Source organism: Xenopus laevis, chromosome 6L, assembly GCF_017654675.1.
Source record: "Xenopus laevis strain J_2021 chromosome 6L, Xenopus_laevis_v10.1, whole genome shotgun sequence".
Lineage (NCBI taxonomy): Eukaryota > Metazoa > Chordata > Amphibia > Anura > Pipidae > Xenopus > Xenopus laevis.
In genome coordinates, this window is record NC_054381.1 from 57,083,155 (window position 1) to 57,105,504 (window position 22,350).

Sequence of the window (22,350 nt, forward strand, 5' to 3'; positions counted from 1 at the left end):
ACTGGAAATAGTAAGGGTAGGGGCACACGGCGCGATTTCGCCGCGATTCTGCGCTAAGCGAGTTGTCGCTGCGTTTTTTAAGCCGAAATAGCTTTGCTAACTTTGGCGCTGGCGTCAATGCAAATCGCGGCGAAATCGCTGCGCTAATTCACACGCGGCGATTCGTTTTCTATTGTCGTCCGAAGTTGCCTCGCTGGGCGTTTCCGGGCGACAGTAGAAAAAGAATCGCCGCGTGTGAATTAGCGCAGCGATTTCGCCGCGATTTGCATTGACGCCAGCGCCGCAGTTAGCAAAGCTATTTCGGCTTAAAAAACGCAGTGACAACTCGCCCAGCGCAGAATCGCGGCGAAATCGCGCCGTGTGCCCCTAGCCTAAGAGACAATAAAGCAAAACAAATGTGTATGCATATAGGTCCCTTTATTTCTTCTATTCAGCAACAGGAGTTTATTTTTATAGGTTTAGGGTGGGGGTTCAGACCATTCACGTTATTCTTTGGTGCATCAATGTTAAAAACTGTCCAACCAAGTTCAGCCAATTACCGTCCTAGGTAAAAAAAAAAGAATACACTGTGCATGAATATTGAACAAAAAGAAATGTTGCAGATTTTAATGTTTTGGTATCAGCACAGTTCAGCATAGTGTCATTGACAATTCCTGGCAACAATTCTCCATTTTTTTGGTGTACAAATAATGGCTTTTAATAATTTCTTGCAGCAGGGCAGCTTTTTTCGGAGATTTGCAAATGTTTCGACAGAGCAAAATGGGACAGATTCGCTCATCACTACTGGTTAGACGTGTCAGACAATGATCTTAAATGTTCCAGGACAATGCCATACATTCCAAATGCTACAGAAAGGCATGTTTGATAAGGTGTGAATGTTTTGCATTGTTTACTTCACAGTGTCTAAGATCCTAATAAGATTTAAGAACTGATTGTTTAGTTTGAGTTTAGATGAATAGATCCTCACACTCCTGCAGCCCCCCTCCCCATGTGCACCTTTCCTGGAGGTCCAGTTCACTGGTGCAGAGAGCATAATTGTGCTCTGTTTTTGATAACTGGAAATTGGGAAATGGATAACTGGAGGGGCTATTTGCATTGTTTTAATTACACGTTTGGCATACTACTTTGTTCATAATTGTAAGGTGAAATGCAGGAGATCTAAAACACATAAAAAAGGATAGCAAATACAAGAACTATAAACAGAAGAAGAAAAAACTCAAAAGTGCGGTTGCAACCAGATAATTAAAACATTTTTGAGACCGCTACAGTTTTGCATTTTAACTTGTGTATACAAAACCTCCTATTAGAGAGGGGCTGAGGCTAACATTTGAAAACTGAAACACAGGCCAATTTAGGTCATGCCCTTGCTAAGTCCCAGCCATGTCTGATTACACCACAAATCATAACAAAAAAAATACAATGAAAAAGCCTTATGGTCACAAATATTTTTTCTTTAAACGTTTACTTTAAATGTACAGTTTGTATGTGTAGATGTGTTAGGAACTTAAGACTGTGTATAAGATTGTCTATTTAGTATGCAGCGGGGTTCCACAGAGCAGTAGTTGTAAAGTGCAGAATTGAAAACAGAAATTTCCAAAAACAAAAATCACAACGACATTAGTTCATTTAAGCCAATATAATAGGAACAGAAATGTATACCTGGTTTACCCGGGAGAAATTGTTTTATTTTTCTATCATTTTCAGGTAACATGGTAAAACGCGGAGCCATTCTCTTAGCTGTAATTTCAAAAAGAAAAGATCACATTGCCATATATTGAGCAATAATACTGACAGACACCAGATCCTAGTGGGAGGACAAATGTGATAACTAATAATTATACTGTTTCTATTCTTATAAAAAAATAAAAAAACTGTAAAGAGGGGATTTATTTTTTACTTTCCTACTGACAAGAGTGGATAAAGGTCCTGGAGACATTGTAGCGAGAAGATTTTTTAAAATATATATTTAAAGGGGTGGTTCACCTTTAAGTTAACTTTTAGTATGTCATAGAATGGCTAATTCTAAGATGCTTTTACACTGAACTTTATTTTTTATTTTTTTCTAGTTTTTCAATTATTTGCCTTTTTCTTCTGACTCTTTCCAGCTTTCAAATGGGGGTCACTCACACCTCATTTAAAAACACTTTTTATTACCCAACTTTCTAATCTGGCCTTCTGCCAATCATATTCCAGTCTCCTGTTCAAAGCAATGTATAGATGCTAAGGTAATTTGGACCCTAGCAACCAGATTGCTGAAACTGCAAACTGGAAAACTGCTGAATAAGAAGCTAAATAACTCAAAAACCACAACAAATACAAAATGAAAGCCAGTTGCAAATTGTCTCAAAATATCAATCTACATAATACTAAAATTAACCTTTAAAATTAACTTTAAAGGTGAACAACCCCTTTTAAGATGGTTTAGCTGACATTTACACCATAACTGTCATGGCTAAAATAAATATGATTATTTTGTAAAGTAACCTTTGGAAATGTGAACTATTGTGTGAACTGTGAACTATTTCAGAGTTACTTAATCATTAGGGAAATTTACACAAAGTTTTCAGTCACTCTGCTGTGAGCCTAACCCTAGGAGATTGTAATCTGGTCTTCGATGAACGTTTTGGAATTATCCGCAGTACAGAATGTACATGAATTTACATATATACTGTACCTTCATACAGAAACACAATTTTTTTCACTGATTCCAATAGAAGCACAGGGGCCTTTATTTATATAATAAGATGGTTTGTCTAGCCCTGGGGATTTTTTGACCCCCACATTGAATGTCTACACCTCCACTTGTGGCCCTGCCCACTTAATAAGATCTGGGAGCAGTGATATTCCACTATCAGAGTAAGTCTTGTGCCCTACACCATGTCTGTAGTTTCTTGTGTATTCACTTCTGTACTATTCTAAAAATATTTTTGATCTAGAATTTTGTTCCTTCCTTTGCAACACAACTAAGGGACTATATTTAATTTGTGTTTTGGCAAGTTTGAGTGATTATAAAGAAACAACTTTTACTGCAGGAGAAAGAATATACCTCTGACATTACAGGCCATAGTAATACATGCTTTAGGAAACATTCCTATATATCCAGCAATTTTTAAAGATGAATGATGCAACACACCTCTTTATCCCTAGGTTGGAGTTAAACACATATTTGTTAATCTGTAGTGACCCTCAAATATGTGCAGGGGGGTGAAAGCCATGTAGTACTTTGGATCCCCTTTTGTAATCCCCTTTGGATCCCCTTATTTGTAATCATACAAATACACAACACTCCCATAAAATGCATTATTGCCAGTTGTTGGCACAGAGCAACGTTTTTTGCCACCAGGCTCTTTATCAAATCTTTCCTTCAAGCTGATCTAAAAGGAGTAGGGAGGAATATTTGTTTTATACAAATTGTATGTTAGCCCTGTCTATGACCTCAGTCAGAGTTCCAAATGAAGAAAAACAGTTAACAACCCCTGCAATTAAATAAGCACCAGGATGCACAAAAAGAGGTAATAGGGTGAGAGATCCTAGGTAGGGATAGAATTTTTTGGAACCTTATCCTGTATTCCAGTGAGAGTCATAGAAATGGCTTTTGGTTTATATCCACCACCTATATCAGCAGTATGAGGGTCAGTGGGGTTCATAATGTTATGGCAGTACGTAAGCATATGCTTCTGTGGCAATGTAACACCTGATGCTTGGTGGTAAAATGATGACACAACTTTGTTAATATCTGGGCTCCTCTGGTGTACAGTATATTCAAAGAAGGAAATTCCCAATGCAAGGCCAACAAATTTGTAATCTCACCAGTAGTACGTGGGGTCTGGGTGCACATGCCCCAGATCTACAACTCAGGGTGAAGGTATCCAACCAAACAGAAGACAGCAGGCATTCACAGATCCAACAAAACAGGCTTGTTAAAAGAACTGAGAACTTTATTTCTGGCCACAAATGAAATGAATACATAGCCTTATGCATTTCATGCACTTGGGGGCTTTATCATAGGCCTATCATTTAGTAACCAAGTGCACGAAACATGTAAGGCTTGTATTAATTTACTTTGTGGCCTGAAATAAAGTTCTCAATTCTTTAACAAGCCTGTTTTCTGGGATCTGTGAGTGCCTGATGTCCTCTGGTGTACAGTCTTACTAGAAACTACTTATGGTTACCCCCGCCCCCATAGGGAAAAGTAAAATAACAATCACCATCTTCATGGTCCCAAGCGTTACGACGTCCAAGAGCAGCTTTAATGGCAACTAAATAAAGAAAACCAAAAATAGCAAGGTTACACATGCCAAATATAGGAGAAGCTGTCCTAGTTTTAACTTGTGCAAAAAAAAAAAATACATCAAGGATATGAAATACTTTAACATTTACAATAAACAATTACTTTATAGGCAACAGAAATGTATACATCTATCTGTGGCTTTTTATAACAGACTAGTTAGCAGATGTGTTAAACAATTAAATAAATCTTAAGATTTATTGCACCGCTAAAGGTGGCCATAGACGCAAAGATTCGCTCATTTTGGCTACATCGCCAAACGAGCGGATCTTTCCCCCGATATGCCATTAATGAGCATAGCTATATCAGGGTAATCTGAACGTTTAGCCGTAAGGCCGAACGATCCGATTGCGATGCGCAATGGGCTCTGGCATCGGTCGGGTCAAAATCAAACCTGTCCAATCGACCAAACGACCGATCTCCATCGGACTAAAGATGTCGGCACTCACCACACACGATCCGAAAATCGTACGAATCCTCGATTCGTACGATAGGATCTGTGTGTCTATGGCCAGCTTTAGGGCCTGACTAAGGTAGACCTTATTTTGTTTGATACAAAAAGTGCACCAGCCTATGCCTCCTTGTCACCCCCCAGGGAAGCAACTGGTGATCATTTTTTATTTTTGGAATTTTTTAATTGTTTCACTTTAGTTCAGAAGCTCTCCAGTTTGGAATTTCAGGAGCTATATGGTTGCTAGCAACAAGGCAGTGGTTTGAATGTCTGACTGCATGATGAATACAAGAAGCCTAAATAAAATAAGTAATAAAAAATAATGATACAATTGTAACTTGATCAATTGATTTTTGGTAACTGGGGTCAGTAATCCCCAGACATTTTAAAGTGCAGACTGGAAAGAGGCAGAAAAGGATGCAAATAATGAAAAATAAATCAAAAAGACCAATTGAAAAGTGACTAAGAAAGGGACATGATATAACAAATTAAAATGTAACTTGAGCATAGTATTAAAGAGTGCTAGACTGTTGCAGTGCCTTAAAAAAACATACCTTGCATAATTTATAATAAATTGAATCTTGAGCAACAAAGCTTTAAATATGGCTAGTTTATGAATTTAAATTGGAAATACCACCTCAAAAAGAAGTTTCTATAAATGTATACATTTCTTCTGTATATTCAATAGTTTTAATGAGGCATTCCTCGAAGAAGGCAGTCCACTGTTTTTATGGCAATACTTTTTATTTCATAAGTACAAATAAGCAGCAGCTATACTGTATGTGCAGGGCCTGGGCAATGATGAGCAACTCTGACAGTCCTTAAAGGAAAACTACTGTATACCCCTCAAATAATGTCGGTCTCTATAAAAAATATTGCATAAAACAGCTCATATGTAAAACCCTGCTTTGTGTAATTAAACCATTTTCATAATAATATTCTTTTTTAGTAGTATGTGCCAATGGGTAATCAGAAATAGAAAATTGTCATTTTAAAAAAACAAGGGCCACCCCTGGGATCGTATGATTCACGGTGCACACAAACATACCGAACTATACATGTTAGGTCACATGAACCAATTAACAGACAGAGTTCTGTCTTTTGCTTCCACACTTCTTCCTGTTACAGTTAGAGTTGTAGTATTTCTGGTCAGTTGATCTCTGAGGCAGCACAGAGACCATCATGAAATGGTGGTTCAAGGCACGAGAGGACAATATTTACTTAAATATATATTCAAGTTTGATAAGATTCTTTAATATGCCACTTAATTTGATATGAACTATCTGTTGCTCAAGTATTAATTTTGGGGGTATAGTTTTCCTTTAAACATTCATTAAATACAACTGCTTGATTTCAAAATATTTGGGAACCACAGGAGACCAGCAAGAGTCTTTTCATCTATTTTAATTCATCCCCAGTACACCTTTATCCCTCATGATCAGAAATTAGAGACATTCTGTATAGTACAGGTATAGGATCCCTTATCTGGAAACCGATATCCAGAAAGCTCCGAATTACGGAATGGCTCTCTCCCATAGACTCCATTTTATCCAAAATTTTAAGAATGATTTTTCTCTGTAATAATGAAACAGTACCTTGTACTTGAGCCCAACTAAGATATAATTAATCCTTATTGGAAGCAAATTAAGCCTATTGGGTTTATTTAATGTTTAAATGAATTTCTAGTAGACTTAAGGCATGAAGATCCAAATTACAGAAGGATCCATTATCCAGAAAACCCCAGGTCCCGAGTATTCTGGATAACAGGTCCCATACCTGTATAAATTAATTCCTAGAAGGCACCCAAAAAAAGTTTGTAGTGTAAAGTCATCTATGACTCAATTTTAGAATTATTTCTTTTTGCAGATAAGGGGTACAGATATGTTGTCCAAAGGGGCCCTGTCCTAAGCAAACATCTTTAAGAATCAATTCAAAGAGGTGTAAATGAACTGTTTTAAATATACTGTGTAAAGTGGTATTGTTTTATTAGTGGTGTATTTGTATTATGGGTTGGGTTACAACCCATGATACAACGAAGATGGCTGGAGCTTAGGGTGCTAAATATATGGCTAAATATTTTTCTTTGCGGTACAATCTATACAGCTGTGAGAGATTGCACCTCAGTAGAAGAGAGTCCACTGTGCCAGTAGAAAGAATTGCTAAGAGGCTTAAGGAGTGGTTAAACTATGCAACGGTAGGGGGGTGAAATAGAGTGTTATGAGAAGGCTAGTGTACATTGGGCAGTGGGAGGTGTAAGGGGTCATGGGGGAGAAGTGAGGGAGCACATAGTATATCAGCTAAGAAGAACTAATGGTGATCCTAGATCTAAATCTCCATTGCATAATGTAAATGTGCTCTGTGCTAATTGGTATCACTGAGACCTGGTAGGATGCAGCATGTGATTGGGCTGTACATATAATGTAGTTACACCCTGTTTAGGAAGGGCAGAGGGTTTAAGAAGAGCAAAGAATTGGTCTTTATGTAAAGCCAGAATTAAAGTCAAGCACTAAAGAAATTCCCCGGGATAGCACTGGAGAGGATGTGGAATACCTTTGGGTATCTGTGTTACCCTTTAATTTTTGACCCTGGCCTGTGACCTTGACTACAACTGAATTTTTTAATCTTGTACTGTATTGCCTGATTGGTATCGACCTGGCCTGGCCATTGACCATGCTTCCTGTTTCCCGTTCTACTACTACACGTTTGGTTCCCTAGCCTGCCCAGAGCACAGAAAAAGAGGAGACCCCAGGAAGAGCCAGGGTTTAGAGCCAAATACATGAAGTGAGCTGGTAGAAGCTGAAGCATCCAGCTAAAACCAGTAAAAAGCTTTGCCAGGAATAAAGGTCTGGAGTCCCAGCTGTATAAAGAGAGCCCATTTTGTTCCTTGCCAAGCTGATAGAGATTCAAGAGGTGCCACTGTTTAGAGTATCCTTGCTTCAGAGTTAGCTGTAATCTCTACCCTGAGAGCACCCTGGTGAGTGAAATATACAAGATTAGGATACTTGCAAGGATTTTATATTTTGGCACCGTACCCTTTGCAAGTTTTCCTGCAATCGCTCCTGCTTTAGATGCCATTCCTCGACCATATCGTTCGGACATATTTTCAGTGGCTGTGGGCTGTGCCATTGATTTTGCAGCGATTGCAGCAAAGAATACACAGAGGAAGATCTCTTTGTACATCCTGTGTGAAAAAAGGAATAGAAAAAGTTAACGCTGGATACAGTTATTACTGGTTGCTTAAATGTTATGGTTGAAATAATCCCGAAAGACACATTTGTTATAAATGCTTGCAAGTCTAAAATGATTGTTTTAAGTGCATTCTTTTTTGGCATAAAAATACAATGCTTTCTTACAAACCCACAAAATTGCATGCATTGCTGTTACAAAGAGGGTTTATTGTCCAATACAGATCCTTTACTTAGATCAGTAGCTAGCTTCTATCAATTTCTAAGCGCATTGTTAGTAAAAATAACAAAAGAGTATACCGTAGTTCTTATGCCACTACTTAAAAATAAAAACATTGGACTGGAGTCCAGGGCCCACCAGGGTTGCTGTATCCCAGGCCCCGCTCAATTTGCAAACACAAGTGGGGCAAGTAGGGGAGGTCAGGGTACAGAACGGGGAGCGGGTCTGGCCAGGGACTACCAGGTTTTTTTACCCCTGTTCACAAGGAACATTGATAAAGGGTATCGACCCAAAACATGTCATGTAACCACAACCTGGAATAAATGTTTTGCAGAGATTCTGCTGGAGTTCTCCTTCCTTTACTATTTTGATTTACTGACACAGTGGAGTTGTTGGCACAGAGCAACTTAATTGGAAGCAGAACATTCAATTCCTTATCAGCTGTACATACCACCAATATCCTTTTACTTTGTTCAATGGGGGCGTCTAAAGCCATAGTGCGCCAAATGAGAGCAAGAATCCTTATTTGGAAAATCTGAGTGTTATGTATTTGCATAAACGATGTTAAGTTTTATAAAGTTAGTTGCTTTTGAAGGATGTCAGAAATTTGCAGACATTGGAAATAGTAGGAGGAGACTGGGAAGCTAGTCTTCGTGTGTGTTTGTGAAAATAAAGATAACAGCCTGCCCGCATTGCTGTTATATAACACCCAGGTCTAAAGGTGGCCATAGACGCAAAGATCCGCTCGTTTGGCAACATTTCCGCGATATGCCATTAACAAACATGGCTATATCGGGGGTAATCTGATTGTTCGGCCGATTACGATGCGCAATGGGCTACGGCGGGTCAAAATCAACCCTGACCGATCTCCGCTGGACGAAAGATGTCGGCACACGCCACACACGATCCGAAAATCGTACGAATCCTCGATTTGTACGATAGGATCTGTGTGTCTATGGCCACCTTAAGGTTGCCACCTTTCTTCCTGACTATCTCCTGGCTGAACAGTGACATAGCGGGAGGCAGGCTGTGATGTAATAGGATGGGACGTGACAAAGCTGGGGCAGGATGTGATGTTAGGGACAGGGCTATGACATAGCAATCAGCGATTGCACAATCACACGTCAATCTCAGGGAATCCTGCCTAATTTGGAAAACTGGGCAGGTAGTTTTGACCTGGACAGCCCTTCATAAAACAAGGCTCTCAGGAGACACTCAATCTAGAGGTGTTAGAAAGAATATTTGTGAGAGTTATGGCACCGTGGCTGTGAGCAGATAGGATTTTCCTCAATGCTTGTCAGGCCCGGACTGGCAATCTGTATGTTCGGGCAAATTCCCGAGGGGCTGCTTTATTTTTAGCTCAAGTGGGCCGCTCGCAAGATTTTTAAGAAGTAGAACATACCCAAGAGCGCGACTGCTCCTTTAAATGCGCAAAGCAGGGCAGAGTGGGCGGTGATTCTTCAGTCATGAAACCGGAAGCAGAAGCAGTGGCAGCGCCGGACTGCTCCTCAGTCCCCCGCACGGCAGACTCCTGAGCTGCCTGTCTGCTTATTTATTGCCTTCTGCAGACAGCGGTGGGGAGAAGCAGCAGACGCAGCACAGAACTGTGCTCCTACTTTGTTATGCTTTCAGTAGATTGACTTCAACTACTGGGGGAGGTGCACCTTTCATCTTAAACTGTATACTGAATTAAGCAAGTGAGTGGTTACTGTAATCTAATTTTTTTATCGTGATCCTCATCAACTGTGAGCTGATTGTAATATTTAGCAGCTTTTATCACTAGATTATAGGTGAAACTATTCTATTCTATGTATTGGCTCTGGACAAGAAATAAATGTTTTGAATGATATAACCCTATCCAAGTTGTGACAAAATAAATGACAGGAAACATAAGTTAACCCCTCACTTCCTTCACCTTCTAAGCTTTCATGTCTTCTTTTTCTTCTACAAAAAGAAAAGTACCATCTAAAAATAAAAGGTCCCAGTAACAAATAAAAAAATAAATTGACAAAGCAACAGTAACAGCCCCAGCTGGAAAGTGACTTACTTACTTATACTACCCATTATAGGCTCATTATAACATCTATAACTAAGCAGCAACTAAAACTGATGTTGATGTATGACCTTAAAAATATACACATATTTAAAGTGATAAACATATTACTAAAAATATAATCATTCAAGTACTCTCTACCAAGAGTTAGTTTGTGTGTTGAGATCTCCCAATTAAAACAGCAAACAGCAAGTATTCCTACGAGTTACATTATTTTCAATGCCCACGCACTATGTGAGCAATGATGCCCTGTGTGACATAGGTTGGACTGATGTAAATGACAAATAACCTGGGTGCCCCTGCCCTACTGTAAATGATAAGGATATTAGAAGTCACTGAGGGGTTTTTCTGTGACCATATAAAGGCACAAGGCTGCAGGCTGAATTATACAGGGAACTCTGAGCATCACTCATGTATTATAAGGGATAATGTACCCCCTACTGTAAATGATAAGGATATTAGAAGTCACTGAGGGGTTGTTCTGTGACCATATAAAGGCACAAGGCTGCAGAATCTTTCACATATTTTACATTAATTACACTTAAGTGAGAAAAGCAGCTCTTTATGCACATACTTTTTTGCAGTTTTACCCCAATATATGAGTGGATGAGTTACATGTGGGCTGCTTTGATCTTTTTGCCTGGGCTGCTTTTTACTCCCAGTCCGGCCCTGATGCTTGTTATAATAACCCAACAATAAAATGTTGCCTGCTTAAGACTATCTGGTGCCATATATGCCTCACAACCAGCAGCAGAGAGGTGTAGAAGCACAACACTACTTCTTTACTCCATACAACATTGCGAGGGCCCAGCTAGGAAAGAGAGTCTGAATATAACTGATGTCCATAACAGCTAAGCTAGATATGCATTATGGACCAAGAGAGGGTTACAAATCTGTAGTAAAAAAACAACATTCTGCTATCTTGTGATCTGTGCAAAGCTAAACTGAATTAGCCTTCTCAAACTAAAAATTCACCATGTAACATTGGGAGGTAATTCAGCATCTGCAAACAAAACACCCTGCCCTTTGTATTATGTGTTATATGAAGACCCCAGGACATTTTGAATTCAAAATTTGCAGGTAGTCTTTCTCCACAAAAACTGCAAAGCCATGCTAAAAACCAAGTCACAAACAAGAATACAGGGATAAAAATGCAACAAAATTAAACTGAATAATCAAATCATAGAAATAATGAAATAGTTGATTACTAGCCAAAATATCTGATGCAGTGTTCAGGCTGTCAGTTTTTTAGTTGAGAAACAACGGGGTAACAATTAAAAAATATATAATGGTTGGCAAATAACCGCACTCACAGGACTTTCTCATGGTGCAAAACAAAAAAGTTTATTTGACGTTTCATGCCCTGCTTGAGAGCTGTCTTCAGGATTATGCAGCAGGGGCCGAAATGTTCCATACACTTTTTTATTTTGCACTATGAGAAAGTCCAGTTAGTGCGGTTATTTGCCGACCATTATGTATACATTTTAAAACCAAAACCCAGGCATGAATGTTGAAAGTCGTTGTGTACCAGTTTTTGGAACGTTTGGAACACATTACATTAAATGAACAATATAAATGAACAATATAATGTTAAAGTAAGATACAGAACAAGTATACACCTTACTTCTGAGGTGTAACAATATACTTACTGCCATTCCTCTCAGGAATTTTCTGGTTACGTTTTTTGACCAATAGACCTACTTAATGACAACTGGATGAGTCTGAGCATAACATGGCTCAACATGGAAAACAAAATACGTGTGTTTAAGTGAAGAAGACTGCAACATTCCTATCAGAGGTTCTACTTACCTTTTTAAAGTATTAGGTCTTTAATACCAGCAGAAAAAAAGGGCTCAATGCAAATGATTGCACTGTCTCTTTATATTGTACTGAGCATTATATAGCCCTTTTCAATCATCTGTTTGCACAAACTAAGGCATATGAGGCGTCTCATCACTCATGCTCAGCTTGATGCTATGAACTCATGACAAAGTATCATGCAACGCTTGCCATCCAGTCTTTCTCTAGTTTGCTTGTTCTAGTTTTTATTTGCCATTTGGTTAGTGGTTTCATTTAAAACAATCTTTGAGAAACAGCATCTGCATCTGATCAGCATTACCCCCTCAACTTATAGTATACAAATCTATAATATTTTATCACTTTGTTATACTGTAGTTCCAAGAATATCCAGGAAAGCATTAATGTCAACTTTCACCTTAATTGGCCATCAGGCTTGATTTCCAGGAATATACAATAAATAAGACTTTACCAAAATGTCCCCTGTCCATCAGACTGATGCCTTGGGATCCTTTACCTTTAAGGTAGGATAAATTGATCTCCAAGTGAGCACTTTTTATACTTTTGTAACCATTCTGACCATTCTTCTAGGCAGAAGAGGCAGCTGTATAGTGCGCAATGATAGGAGAGTGCTGAGCAGCCTATCCCTAGCCGGGTTTGCACCAATTACTCCCCTTCCCTCTGTCACCCACCCCTCCTTCTCTCTCCCCTTCCTTTCTGTCACCTTACTCTCCCATCTGTCACATTTTTCTTCCCTTCGCCTCTCTCTCCTTCGTCAGGCTCTTTTCTTGGGCCCGGCCCTGTCCCCAATTTACTAACTGTCATAGAGGACAATTTGCTAGAGAAAGAGACCGTCGCTATGGCAGTTTCGCACCCTATCACCAGGCGAACAAGCGTTACTCTGCAAATTCACTAATGTCTGAATTTTACAGAATGTTACCTCTTTTGCCACAGAGTTTCCTTCACCAGCTTAGACCTGGTGAACTGATAACATGAAGCTACATCCTCCTCAATCTTATGTCAGTGACATCATATCCTGTATGCCGGAAAGTTATTAAAATGATAAAAAACGTTGGGGTTTTTTCATATTTTGAAATGAGATTGTCTTTAAAAGTTAAAATTTTAATTTTATCCTTTTTTAACCATTTGAGGGGCATGCCACATTTGTTTTAGGGTGGGCTCTTGTCTAGGGCATTAGATGATCTCTTTTGTCTTTATTTTGCTTCCTTGAACATTTTTATTTGTAAGTGGCCACTTCAAGCATTTGCACCAACATCTCTAATAAAGACATATATTTGACCTGTATGTACCAGCCCTATTCAAATTGACCTAAGTGCAAGTTTACTAACAAAGTTTTGCTAGGCAGAAACGAACATAGCAAAAGTTTGCTATGAAATTTTGCCAGCGTTTGGCTGCTGAGAAGGGCATTTTATTGACTTCACGTAGTGGGAGCGAATTTGCGCCTGCAGAAGTGGTGCGGTGTGCCTTTACAGGTGAAAATCCGCCCTTTAGTGAATTTTTCCCAAGGTCTTTTTAATGACATTATTCACTCTGAACTCTAAATAATAATAGATCATTGAGAAGGCCTAATACTAAGATAGAATTAGAAAATAATTTCTGCTAACTTTGAAAATGGAACAAGAAGGATTCACTGGCACTCAAAGGCTGGTGCAAGCAGGGTTAAACCCATGCGTGTTTATTTGCAGAAAAATGCAAAGTTTCGGGGGTTGACCCCTTTGTCAAGCATGACAAAATGCATGACAAAGGGGTACCTCTTTTACTGAACTTTGAAAATGAGTCTGTCTGTACAGAGAGTTTGTATGGATATATCTCATGTAAATCATTCAGAGCAGAGGGCACCCCCATCCCTTATGGGTGGGTATTTAGAATGTCAAACATGTTCGATGTGTATCACAATTTTATTTAACTTTAAAATTAGACAAATGAATTTGCCAGACTTCCAAATGGTACCATAGTATGATTCACTTTAAAAAGATTTTCATTCTGAGATTTGCCAGCTGAGTGAGTGCAGTGATTTCAAGGGAGTTGATTTACTTTCATTTAGAAGGTGCTGTATTCTGGATTTGCTTATTATAGATAGTAAATATGTATTTAAAATAATTACTCCCCCAGTGCACAGTGTGACTAAGTAGTAAGGCCTTGTTTAACCTTTAACACATACAGTGTAGCAGAGCAGATAAGCCCCTGTGAATTAAAATACATCTTTAAGCAATTTCTTGTTCTAACGGCTTGAAGCAAAAATCTAGAATGAAACAAATATGAGACTGCACAACACTTGCCATTCAGACAACTAGAGCAATCCCCACCCTAAATGTCTATACTTTGGACTGGAGCATGAATGTAATCATTTTTTGGTATCTGTGGCTTTGACTCATGGGCCTACAACAAACTTTCAAAGGGGCGTCTGACTCACTGGCAGGAACAAAACAAACATGGGTTATGCTTAAAATACAATGAAGGACATTGTAGGAAACAGGTTTTGAGTTGAGAGATCAGGTTGCACATTGGTACCTTTGAAGGGATAAGCAGGTGGCTCATCAACTTATCTAATAGGTCACTCATTTTAAAGCATCCCAACAACCGCCATGCAACCTATTATAGATTGCATGGCGGTTGTTGGGATGCTTTAAAATGAGTGCTTTATTGCTTACTGTTGATTGCCTATGATTAAGGGAATGTTTTCCCGAAACGCGTAAGGTGATGTTACCTTGATATGCTTCAATAAACCTCCTCATATTCATCCGGAGTGCCTCCTCTTTTGCTCATTTGGATCTTTATTGCTTACAGTCTAAAATCTGCTTTAGGACATCAACTCTTTGACTTCAGGCTGCTGCTGCACTATGGGGGTATGTAGTCATTTACAAAAATGTTAGAATGGCTTTAGAACTGGGTAATTAGGAGAAGGTTGTTTTTTCTGTAAATCATATGTATCATTTTAAACAGTATAAGAAATATGACAATACACACCATGATTAATTAATAATAAATGTTTCAGAATTGATTTTAGTATTGTATTTATTTTTGATATATTGAAAGCAGCCACATTAAAAATAAATATATCAATAAGAAACAAATGTAATTAAAAGATCACTACTATTGATATAGACTTGAAAAATCCAAGTGAAAATGTTCTAGAAAGCTATAAAATGTTCGTTTTCACGAATACTTTGCCTGCTATGTGCACAGGTGTTTATGTTTGTATCCCATTACCCTACAGCCTGCGGATATGGGGGTGATCATGTAAAATGTCAAAGGCTTCCAATGGGACACACTCCTCCCCCTTTCTTAAAAGTGGTTAAGAGGGTGTATAAAGAAATGTTCTGAATTCTTTAGCAACCATGTCTAGGATACGTATTGTTATGTTTTGGTAACCGAGGATGAACAGTGTTTTATCAGCAGGTTCATGCAGCCATTACACAACAGTAAGCAACCCTAACACCACAAGAAAGTAATGCACAGTAGTCTTGAGCACAGTGACATCTACAGGCCTTTTGTATAAACACCACATATTCCCCCTATAGTAGGAAAGCATTTGGACAACTATAATAAACAGCAACAATTAAACAGTATGCATTTTAAAACAATATATTTCAGGCCTATTGCAGTTGACATCAGGAGTAGGAAAATGTCATTCATCAAATGGAGCTTCTCCAAAGTCATATCTAACAGGAGCATTCCATATGCGTCCATCAGACAATTTAAATGTGTATGGTCTCACTTCAAGTGGTGTAGTAAATTTAAATTTGTCCTTGTTTCAGTATTCCGGGTTTCTTAATTCTGACTAAAGATCCAGGCTGAAAGTGTCCTTCTCTGGCACCACATTTTCTGTCAGTATAAGCCTTGCATTTGGCTTCTTGACGTTTCGCAATGTCAGCAGTAGATAATTTTTTAGGCACAGTATTTTGTGGAAGTTTGATGTGCTGCTCTCAAGCAGATTGGTGCTGAAAGAGAATGAAGTACCCATTCGAAGAAAAGTAGGAGGATGGCCCTAGGTAGGGATATGAGCACTTATTTTGATTTGTTTACAGGCTTTGTGGTATAAGTAGGTGAGAATCCCTAAAAAAAGTCTGGTGCTTATATTTCCATTCTACCTCTATCTGACAGGGGATACTAAGTCAGTAGGTTCCATAACCCTCCAGCTTACTTAAGCCTGACCCACCAACTAAGATGTAGAGTCTGTGGGTCAAAATTGAATGCCAGAGCCTGTCCAAGACGTATTTGTGCCCAAGTCAATACTACCTGAACCAGTGCCCTGCTTGTACAGTGATTGCCTCACTCACCACTGCTTGCCCACCTACTACCAGTGTGCACTTCATTTTGGCTTTCCCTCTCCCCCTTCAACTGTACTTTGTACCTTGTTGTGCCCAAGATACATGCCTCTCCTGCCTACTCCTAGTTCTGACTACTGACATTTTAATCATATTACCCCTAACCCTATCATGCATGGGGTTGAGAGACGTGGGTCTGATTCAAACCCCTGGCTGAGCAATTTTATCTCCCATGTATGTAAATACACTGCTAAAATTATTTGTACCAATAACAATTGATTTTTTTTTTCACAAAAACACAAAAAAGCCCCCGAAAACAGCTCCCAAGGAGACACAGTGTTCCTGTAGCCTCTTCTAAATACATAATTGCAACATGAGACACTTCCTAATACAGATGCATATAGCGCATGAGATGCCTGGTCCTACTGTGACATATATGAAATGTAGCACTCTCTTCTGCTCTTAATTAATCCTTTCATTTTACACTAAAAATAAGTGTATGGATTTTCCAAAACAATTTTTAAAAGTTAATGTCATCTGTAAAGGCAAGTGTTTTGGCTTTCAGGCTCTTTTTTGCCTGATACTAGTAAAGGCACAATAAAAGAAAATAACATAATAGAAATGTAAGAGAGTAAGAGACAATAAAGCAAAACAAACATTGGGTATATGCATATAGGTCACTTTATTTTCTGTTCATCAACAGGTTTATTTATAGGTTTGAGGGCTTGTGGAGGGTTTATGTTATTCTTCAATACATCGATGTTCAAAATCTGTCCAGCCAGGTCATTTACATTCCTAGGTAAAAAATACATTTTTAATTTAAAAAAAAAAACTATGACAAATTATGTTTCCATGCCAGCTCAATTCCAAATATTTTTATGTGAGTTACTGGGAAATTCAAATTTCTGGTAAGAAGTGTCAGACAGTAGTCTGGAAATTGCTATACATGTCATAGGCTTCAGAAAGGCATGTGTAACAAATTAGGAAAGTTTTGCTTTGGTGTACATTACAGTGTATGAAAAGAGACTAGGAAAAGAAGAGAGGAAGATAAACAGTTTGGAGAGTGAGCCTATGGGCTGTTTTTATTTCTGCTGGCTCCTGGAATCTCAGCATATGAGCAATTTTTAAGGTTTTCATATGTATTCACTTTCTATTTCCAAGTCATTAACTAAAGGTATGTGCATCAATATGAAGGCAACAATAGTCTGCTAACGAGGGATGCAATTAACAGCAACCTGCCCCCAATACATCTTGCTCTTTTAGTATTCATGTAACCATTCTTTTAGGTAGGGTTTGTGGCATTCAATCCATTCCCTCTCTTCCCACTCCAATTAACAGTACTATGTCCACCCTCCTGATTAAAAACACTGTAATAGAGAGCCATAAGCATTATAATCTTTCCCTATCAGATAATAAGAATTAATATAGGAACATCCTTCTATATCTGTAATAATGTTTATCCTGCCTGCTTTGTAATGCTTTTTAAAAGGCAAATATTTTCCTCTTTAAAGAGAACATAAACATTTTATATAATGATAAGTGCATCAGAAGAACCATAACCTAGACTCAACCATGAATGGCACATGTACTTGAGGTGCACTCTACTAATTCTGCCCCTGTGTGTGGCATATCTTTGTGTCTTTAGATCCCAATATTCAGACAGTGGAAATGGAGACGGTCAGTATTTTGTTTTAGGATTATGGGATTATCAAAGGTTGAGTTGTATTTTCAATTAAACATTTTTTGAGGATTAAAAAAACTTGAATATTTAATAATAAATGTAAAATGTAATAATGTAAAAATACACCATCTAAAACCTATTGAGTTTATGTATAAATCAGTGGGAACGTCACTTGAACCAAGTGTATAATTATAACCCCCTTAGTGTATAATTGTTTGATTGTTGGGCAGGAAAAGGAACTCCCATGATGACATATTTGTGTATAATAGCAGCCTGGAGCAGTCTCAGTTTTCTATTGTGAATTATGCAACAATAAGAGAATGTGCTACTGTATAGTTAAGGCAGAAAGTAATTCTGACACAACTTTGTTAATACCTGGGTTCCTGTGGCTTATAGTCTGTACAGGTATGGGACCTATTACCCAGAATGCTCTGGACCTGGGGTTTTCTGGAAAACAGATCTTTCCGTAATTTGGATCTTCATATCTTAAGTCTACTAGAAAATCATGTAATCATTAAATAAACCCAATAGGCAGGTTTTACTTCCAGTAAGGATTAATTATATCTTAGTTTGGATCAAGTGCAGGCTGTTTTATTATTACAGTAAAAAAGGAAATCATTTTAAAAATGTTTCATTATTTTTATAAAATGGAAGAGATGGCCTTTCCGAAATTCAGAGCTTTCCGGATAACGGATCCCATACCTGTACTAGAAACTGCTAATTACCCCCCCCATAGGGAAAAGTAAAATAACAATCACCGTTGAGACCGCTGAAGTCCTACGAGTCACGACGTCCAAGAGCTTTTAGAGCAACTAAATAAAGAAAACAAAATATATTGAGGTTACACATGTCAAACATAGGACAAGGTGCCCAGGTTTTATCTTGTGCAATTAAAAATACATATTCTAATGTTTGCAAAAACCAATTACTATATGGGCAAAACTGATCTATAATCTGTAAACAGAAATGGAAAATAGCATACATCTATCTTATTAAGTTTACATAAAAGTAATACTTTTTGTGTTAAAAAGAGAATCAACACAGCTTAAGTTTCAGTCCCTGATTATCTCTCACTTCCCTCTGAACTCCATAAATATAGCCACCTCTAAAGTTCCTTTAGGGAAAACCAGTTCATATGGAAGTGCACTGCTTTGGGGAGAAATGGAACACATAATTCTGAAGCAAAAACAGCTACTTTTTTCCAGACAGAAAGACTGCTACTTCCTCCCCACTGAATGCCAACTATTTCAGAATACACTGTAAGGCTACAGATTTATTGTTATTGCTACTTTTTATCATTCATCTTTCTATTCAGGCCTTTCCTATTCATATTCCAGTCTCTTATTCAAATAAATGCATGGTTTCTAAAATCCTTTGGACCCAAGCTGAAATTATAAACTGGAGAGCTGCTGAATAAAAAGGGAAACTTAGAAAAACTCAAACAACAACAAACTTCTTTTGGTTTTGGCAACCACTATCCCTTTAATATTTATATCGCACTTTTTTGCATTTACACTTTTTGTTGGTGTTCAACTATGTTAATGTGCTCCTCAAATGAAACTATTTTTGACTATTTGATACATTTGACTATGTTATATATAGAATGGATAATTACAGATTTCACATTAGGGGGCAGATTTATCAAGGGTCGAATTTCGAATTTGAAAAACTTCGAAATTCGCATTCAAAGGTAACAACCGAAATTTATGTATAAAAAAAGTTTTTTTTTGCAGATGAATAGTCCGTATTTGTTTGAATTCGTCCAAGTAATAGCACGTTCAAATTGTATGAATCAAAGTTTTTCCAAAAAAAAAAAAAATAGATTTTTCAAAGTCCACCCATTGACTCCAAATAGGTTAGAGGAGGTCCCCCATATGTTAAAACAGAAATTTGGCAGGTTTTAGATGGCGAATGGTCGAAGTCGAATTTTTAAAGGGACAGTACATGATAAATTTCGATATTATAATTTTCCATTTTTTTTCAAATTCGAATCGAATTTGGACTATTCCCTAGTCGAAGTAGACAAAAAATTAGCTCAAAATTTGAATTTTTTTTTAATTCAAATTATCACTTCGACCTTTGATAAATATGCCCCTAGTTGACAACCACATATCTTTCATTGTATATCTGTCAGTAATGCCCTATATGCCCATATATGTGCTTCTTTTTCGAATTGAGAACAAATCTGCAATCACGACACTGTCAATATAGCAAATGTCCATGCTTAGATAGAGAAAGAATTGTCTGACATAGTATTTCTGAGACATACTTTTGAAAAATGCAGAAATGGGTACGTTCTTGTACTGTGAACAGTATTATTAACATTTTCTATTAATGCTGTAAATGCTCCAGGATAATTCTAGCACATGCTACTTTTTTAAAAAAAATATTTTGTCCCCTTACCTTTAGCAATTTTTCCTGCAATTGCTCCAGCTTTAGATGCCATTCCTCGGACGTAACGCTTGTCATCGTCCTCATCTGCATCTGCTAATGCTGAAGCCTCTGCCATTATGGTTGCACAGAGTGCTGCAATGATCAGACAGAGGAAAATTTGTTTGTACATCCTGTGGGGAAAGAAAAAAGCACAAGAATGGGTTACAAATAGGGTTTAGTATCAAATACAGATTCCTTTACTTAGACCAGTTGTAGCTCGTATCTATTTCTAAACGCCTCTTCTAGAACAAGGTTGGTAACTTATTGTAGCTTTGGGAAAATCTTTGTAAAATCAACAGTGTTTCCCTTTCATAGCCATTACTTGAGTTCACCTCACAATCTCTTTATTTAATTATAGCCCATGTTACCTGCGATATGTATTTATAAAACCATTCTGCTTTGTAATATATTCCTGCTCCAAGTATTTTCTACAAAGCTATGAAATGCAGTAATGTTGAATAGGTTGGTGGGCCTTGCCCGTGTGTTCAAACGTTGGGATTTGGTAGATCCCAGCACTTGATACATAATGCATTTTGTGATATGTTAACCTAAACTGGTGGACGGAATAGTTTCTTGTAAGCGTAATAAATAAGCTAAAAGTGCAATCCCACTTGTCTTTTATTCCAATCCAATACTTTTTATTAAAGGGGCTGTTCACCTTTAAATGAACTTTTAGCATTATGTAGAAAGTGATATTTGACATTGACATTTGAAATCTATACAAATGAAAAAATGAAGACCAATTGAAACGTTACTTAGAATTCTATAACAAACTAAAAGTTAACTTAAAGGTGAACCTCGCCTTTATATTGCAGACACATTGCAGACATAAAAAAATAACAAGTTGCAACACAATATTTGTCCTAATCTGTAAGAATTCTAGAATATAGTTACTATGCAATGAAATGAAGAATGCATATTACCTTACAGCGCATTCTCTTACCTTCCAAATGTAATAGCTCTTCAAAACTAGAAGTAGCAAAGTGCTCCGTACAATTGTTGTGCTGCTTCTTCATGTTGCACTGAACCTTATAAAGCTCCTCTGACTGTCCTCTGTTTGCCCAAACTGAGACATATGAGGCATTTGCATCACTCAAACTCAGCTTGATGCTATGAACTCATGACAAAGTATCATGCAACGCTTGCCATCCAGTCTTTCTCTAGTTTGCTTGTTCTAGTTTTTAAAGCAGTTTTTATTTGCCATTTGGTCAGTGGTTTCATTTAAAACAATCTTTGAGAAACAGCATCTGCATCTGATCAGCATTACCCCCTCCAGGAATATACAATAAATAAGACTTTACCAAAATGTCCCCTGTCTATCAGACTGATGCCTTGGGATCCTTTACCTTTAGGGTAGGGTAAATTGATCTCCAAGTGAGCACTTTTTATACTTTTGTAACCATTCTGACCATTCTTCTAGGCAGAAGAGGCAGCTGTATAGGGAGCAATTATAGGAGAGTGCTGGGCAGCTACCTCTAAATTGTCTTCTGCCTAACCCTAGCCGGGTTTGCACCCCTTACTCCCCTTCCCTCTGTCACCCACCCCTCCATCTCTCTCCCCTTCCTTCGTGTCACCTTACCCTCCCATCTGTCACATTCTTCTTCCCTCCGCCTCTCTCCTTCGTCGGGCTCTTGTCTTGGGCCGGCCCTGTCCCCAATTTACTAACTGTCATAGAGGACAATTCGCTAGAGAAAGAGACCGTCGCTATCGCAGTTTCACACCCTATCGCCAGCTGAATATTCGCTCAGGCGAACAAGCGTTACTCTGCAAATTCACTAATGTCTGAATTTTTCTGAATTTTCCACAGAGTTTCCTTCACCAGCTTAGACCTGGTGAACTGATAACATGAAGCTACATCCTCCTCAATCTTATGTCAGTGACATCAAATCCTGTATGCCGGAAAGTTATTAAAATGATAAAAAACGGGGGTGTTTTTTCATATTTTGAAATGAG

The 22,350-nt window shown here is 38.0% G+C and overlaps 2 protein-coding genes across 2 annotated transcripts; both read right to left on the bottom strand.

The window, feature by feature from the left end:
* Positions 1–400: 400 nt before the first annotated feature.
* LOC121394631 (PYLa/PGLa A-like) lies at positions 401–12,113 on the bottom strand. Its single transcript, XM_041566083.1, has 5 exons — positions 12,007–12,113; positions 7,772–7,920; positions 4,209–4,259; positions 1,660–1,737; positions 401–543 (listed from the first exon to the last, which is right to left on the bottom strand). Exons 2-5 carry the CDS (start codon positions 7,917–7,919, stop codon positions 536–538), a joined length of 285 nt encoding a protein of 94 aa, XP_041422017.1. The 5' UTR covers position 7,920; positions 12,007–12,113; the 3' UTR covers positions 401–535.
* Positions 12,114–16,946: 4,833 nt separating this feature from the next.
* Positions 16,947–21,453, bottom strand: LOC780753 (PYLa/PGLa B-like). The gene is made up of 4 exons (XM_041566084.1): positions 21,341–21,453; positions 20,368–20,528; positions 18,723–18,776; positions 16,947–17,078 (listed from the first exon to the last, which is right to left on the bottom strand). Exons 2-3 carry the CDS (start codon positions 20,525–20,527, stop codon positions 18,742–18,744), a joined length of 195 nt encoding a protein of 64 aa, XP_041422018.1. The 5' UTR covers position 20,528; positions 21,341–21,453; the 3' UTR covers positions 16,947–17,078; positions 18,723–18,741.
* Positions 21,454–22,350: the final 897 nt, after the last annotated feature.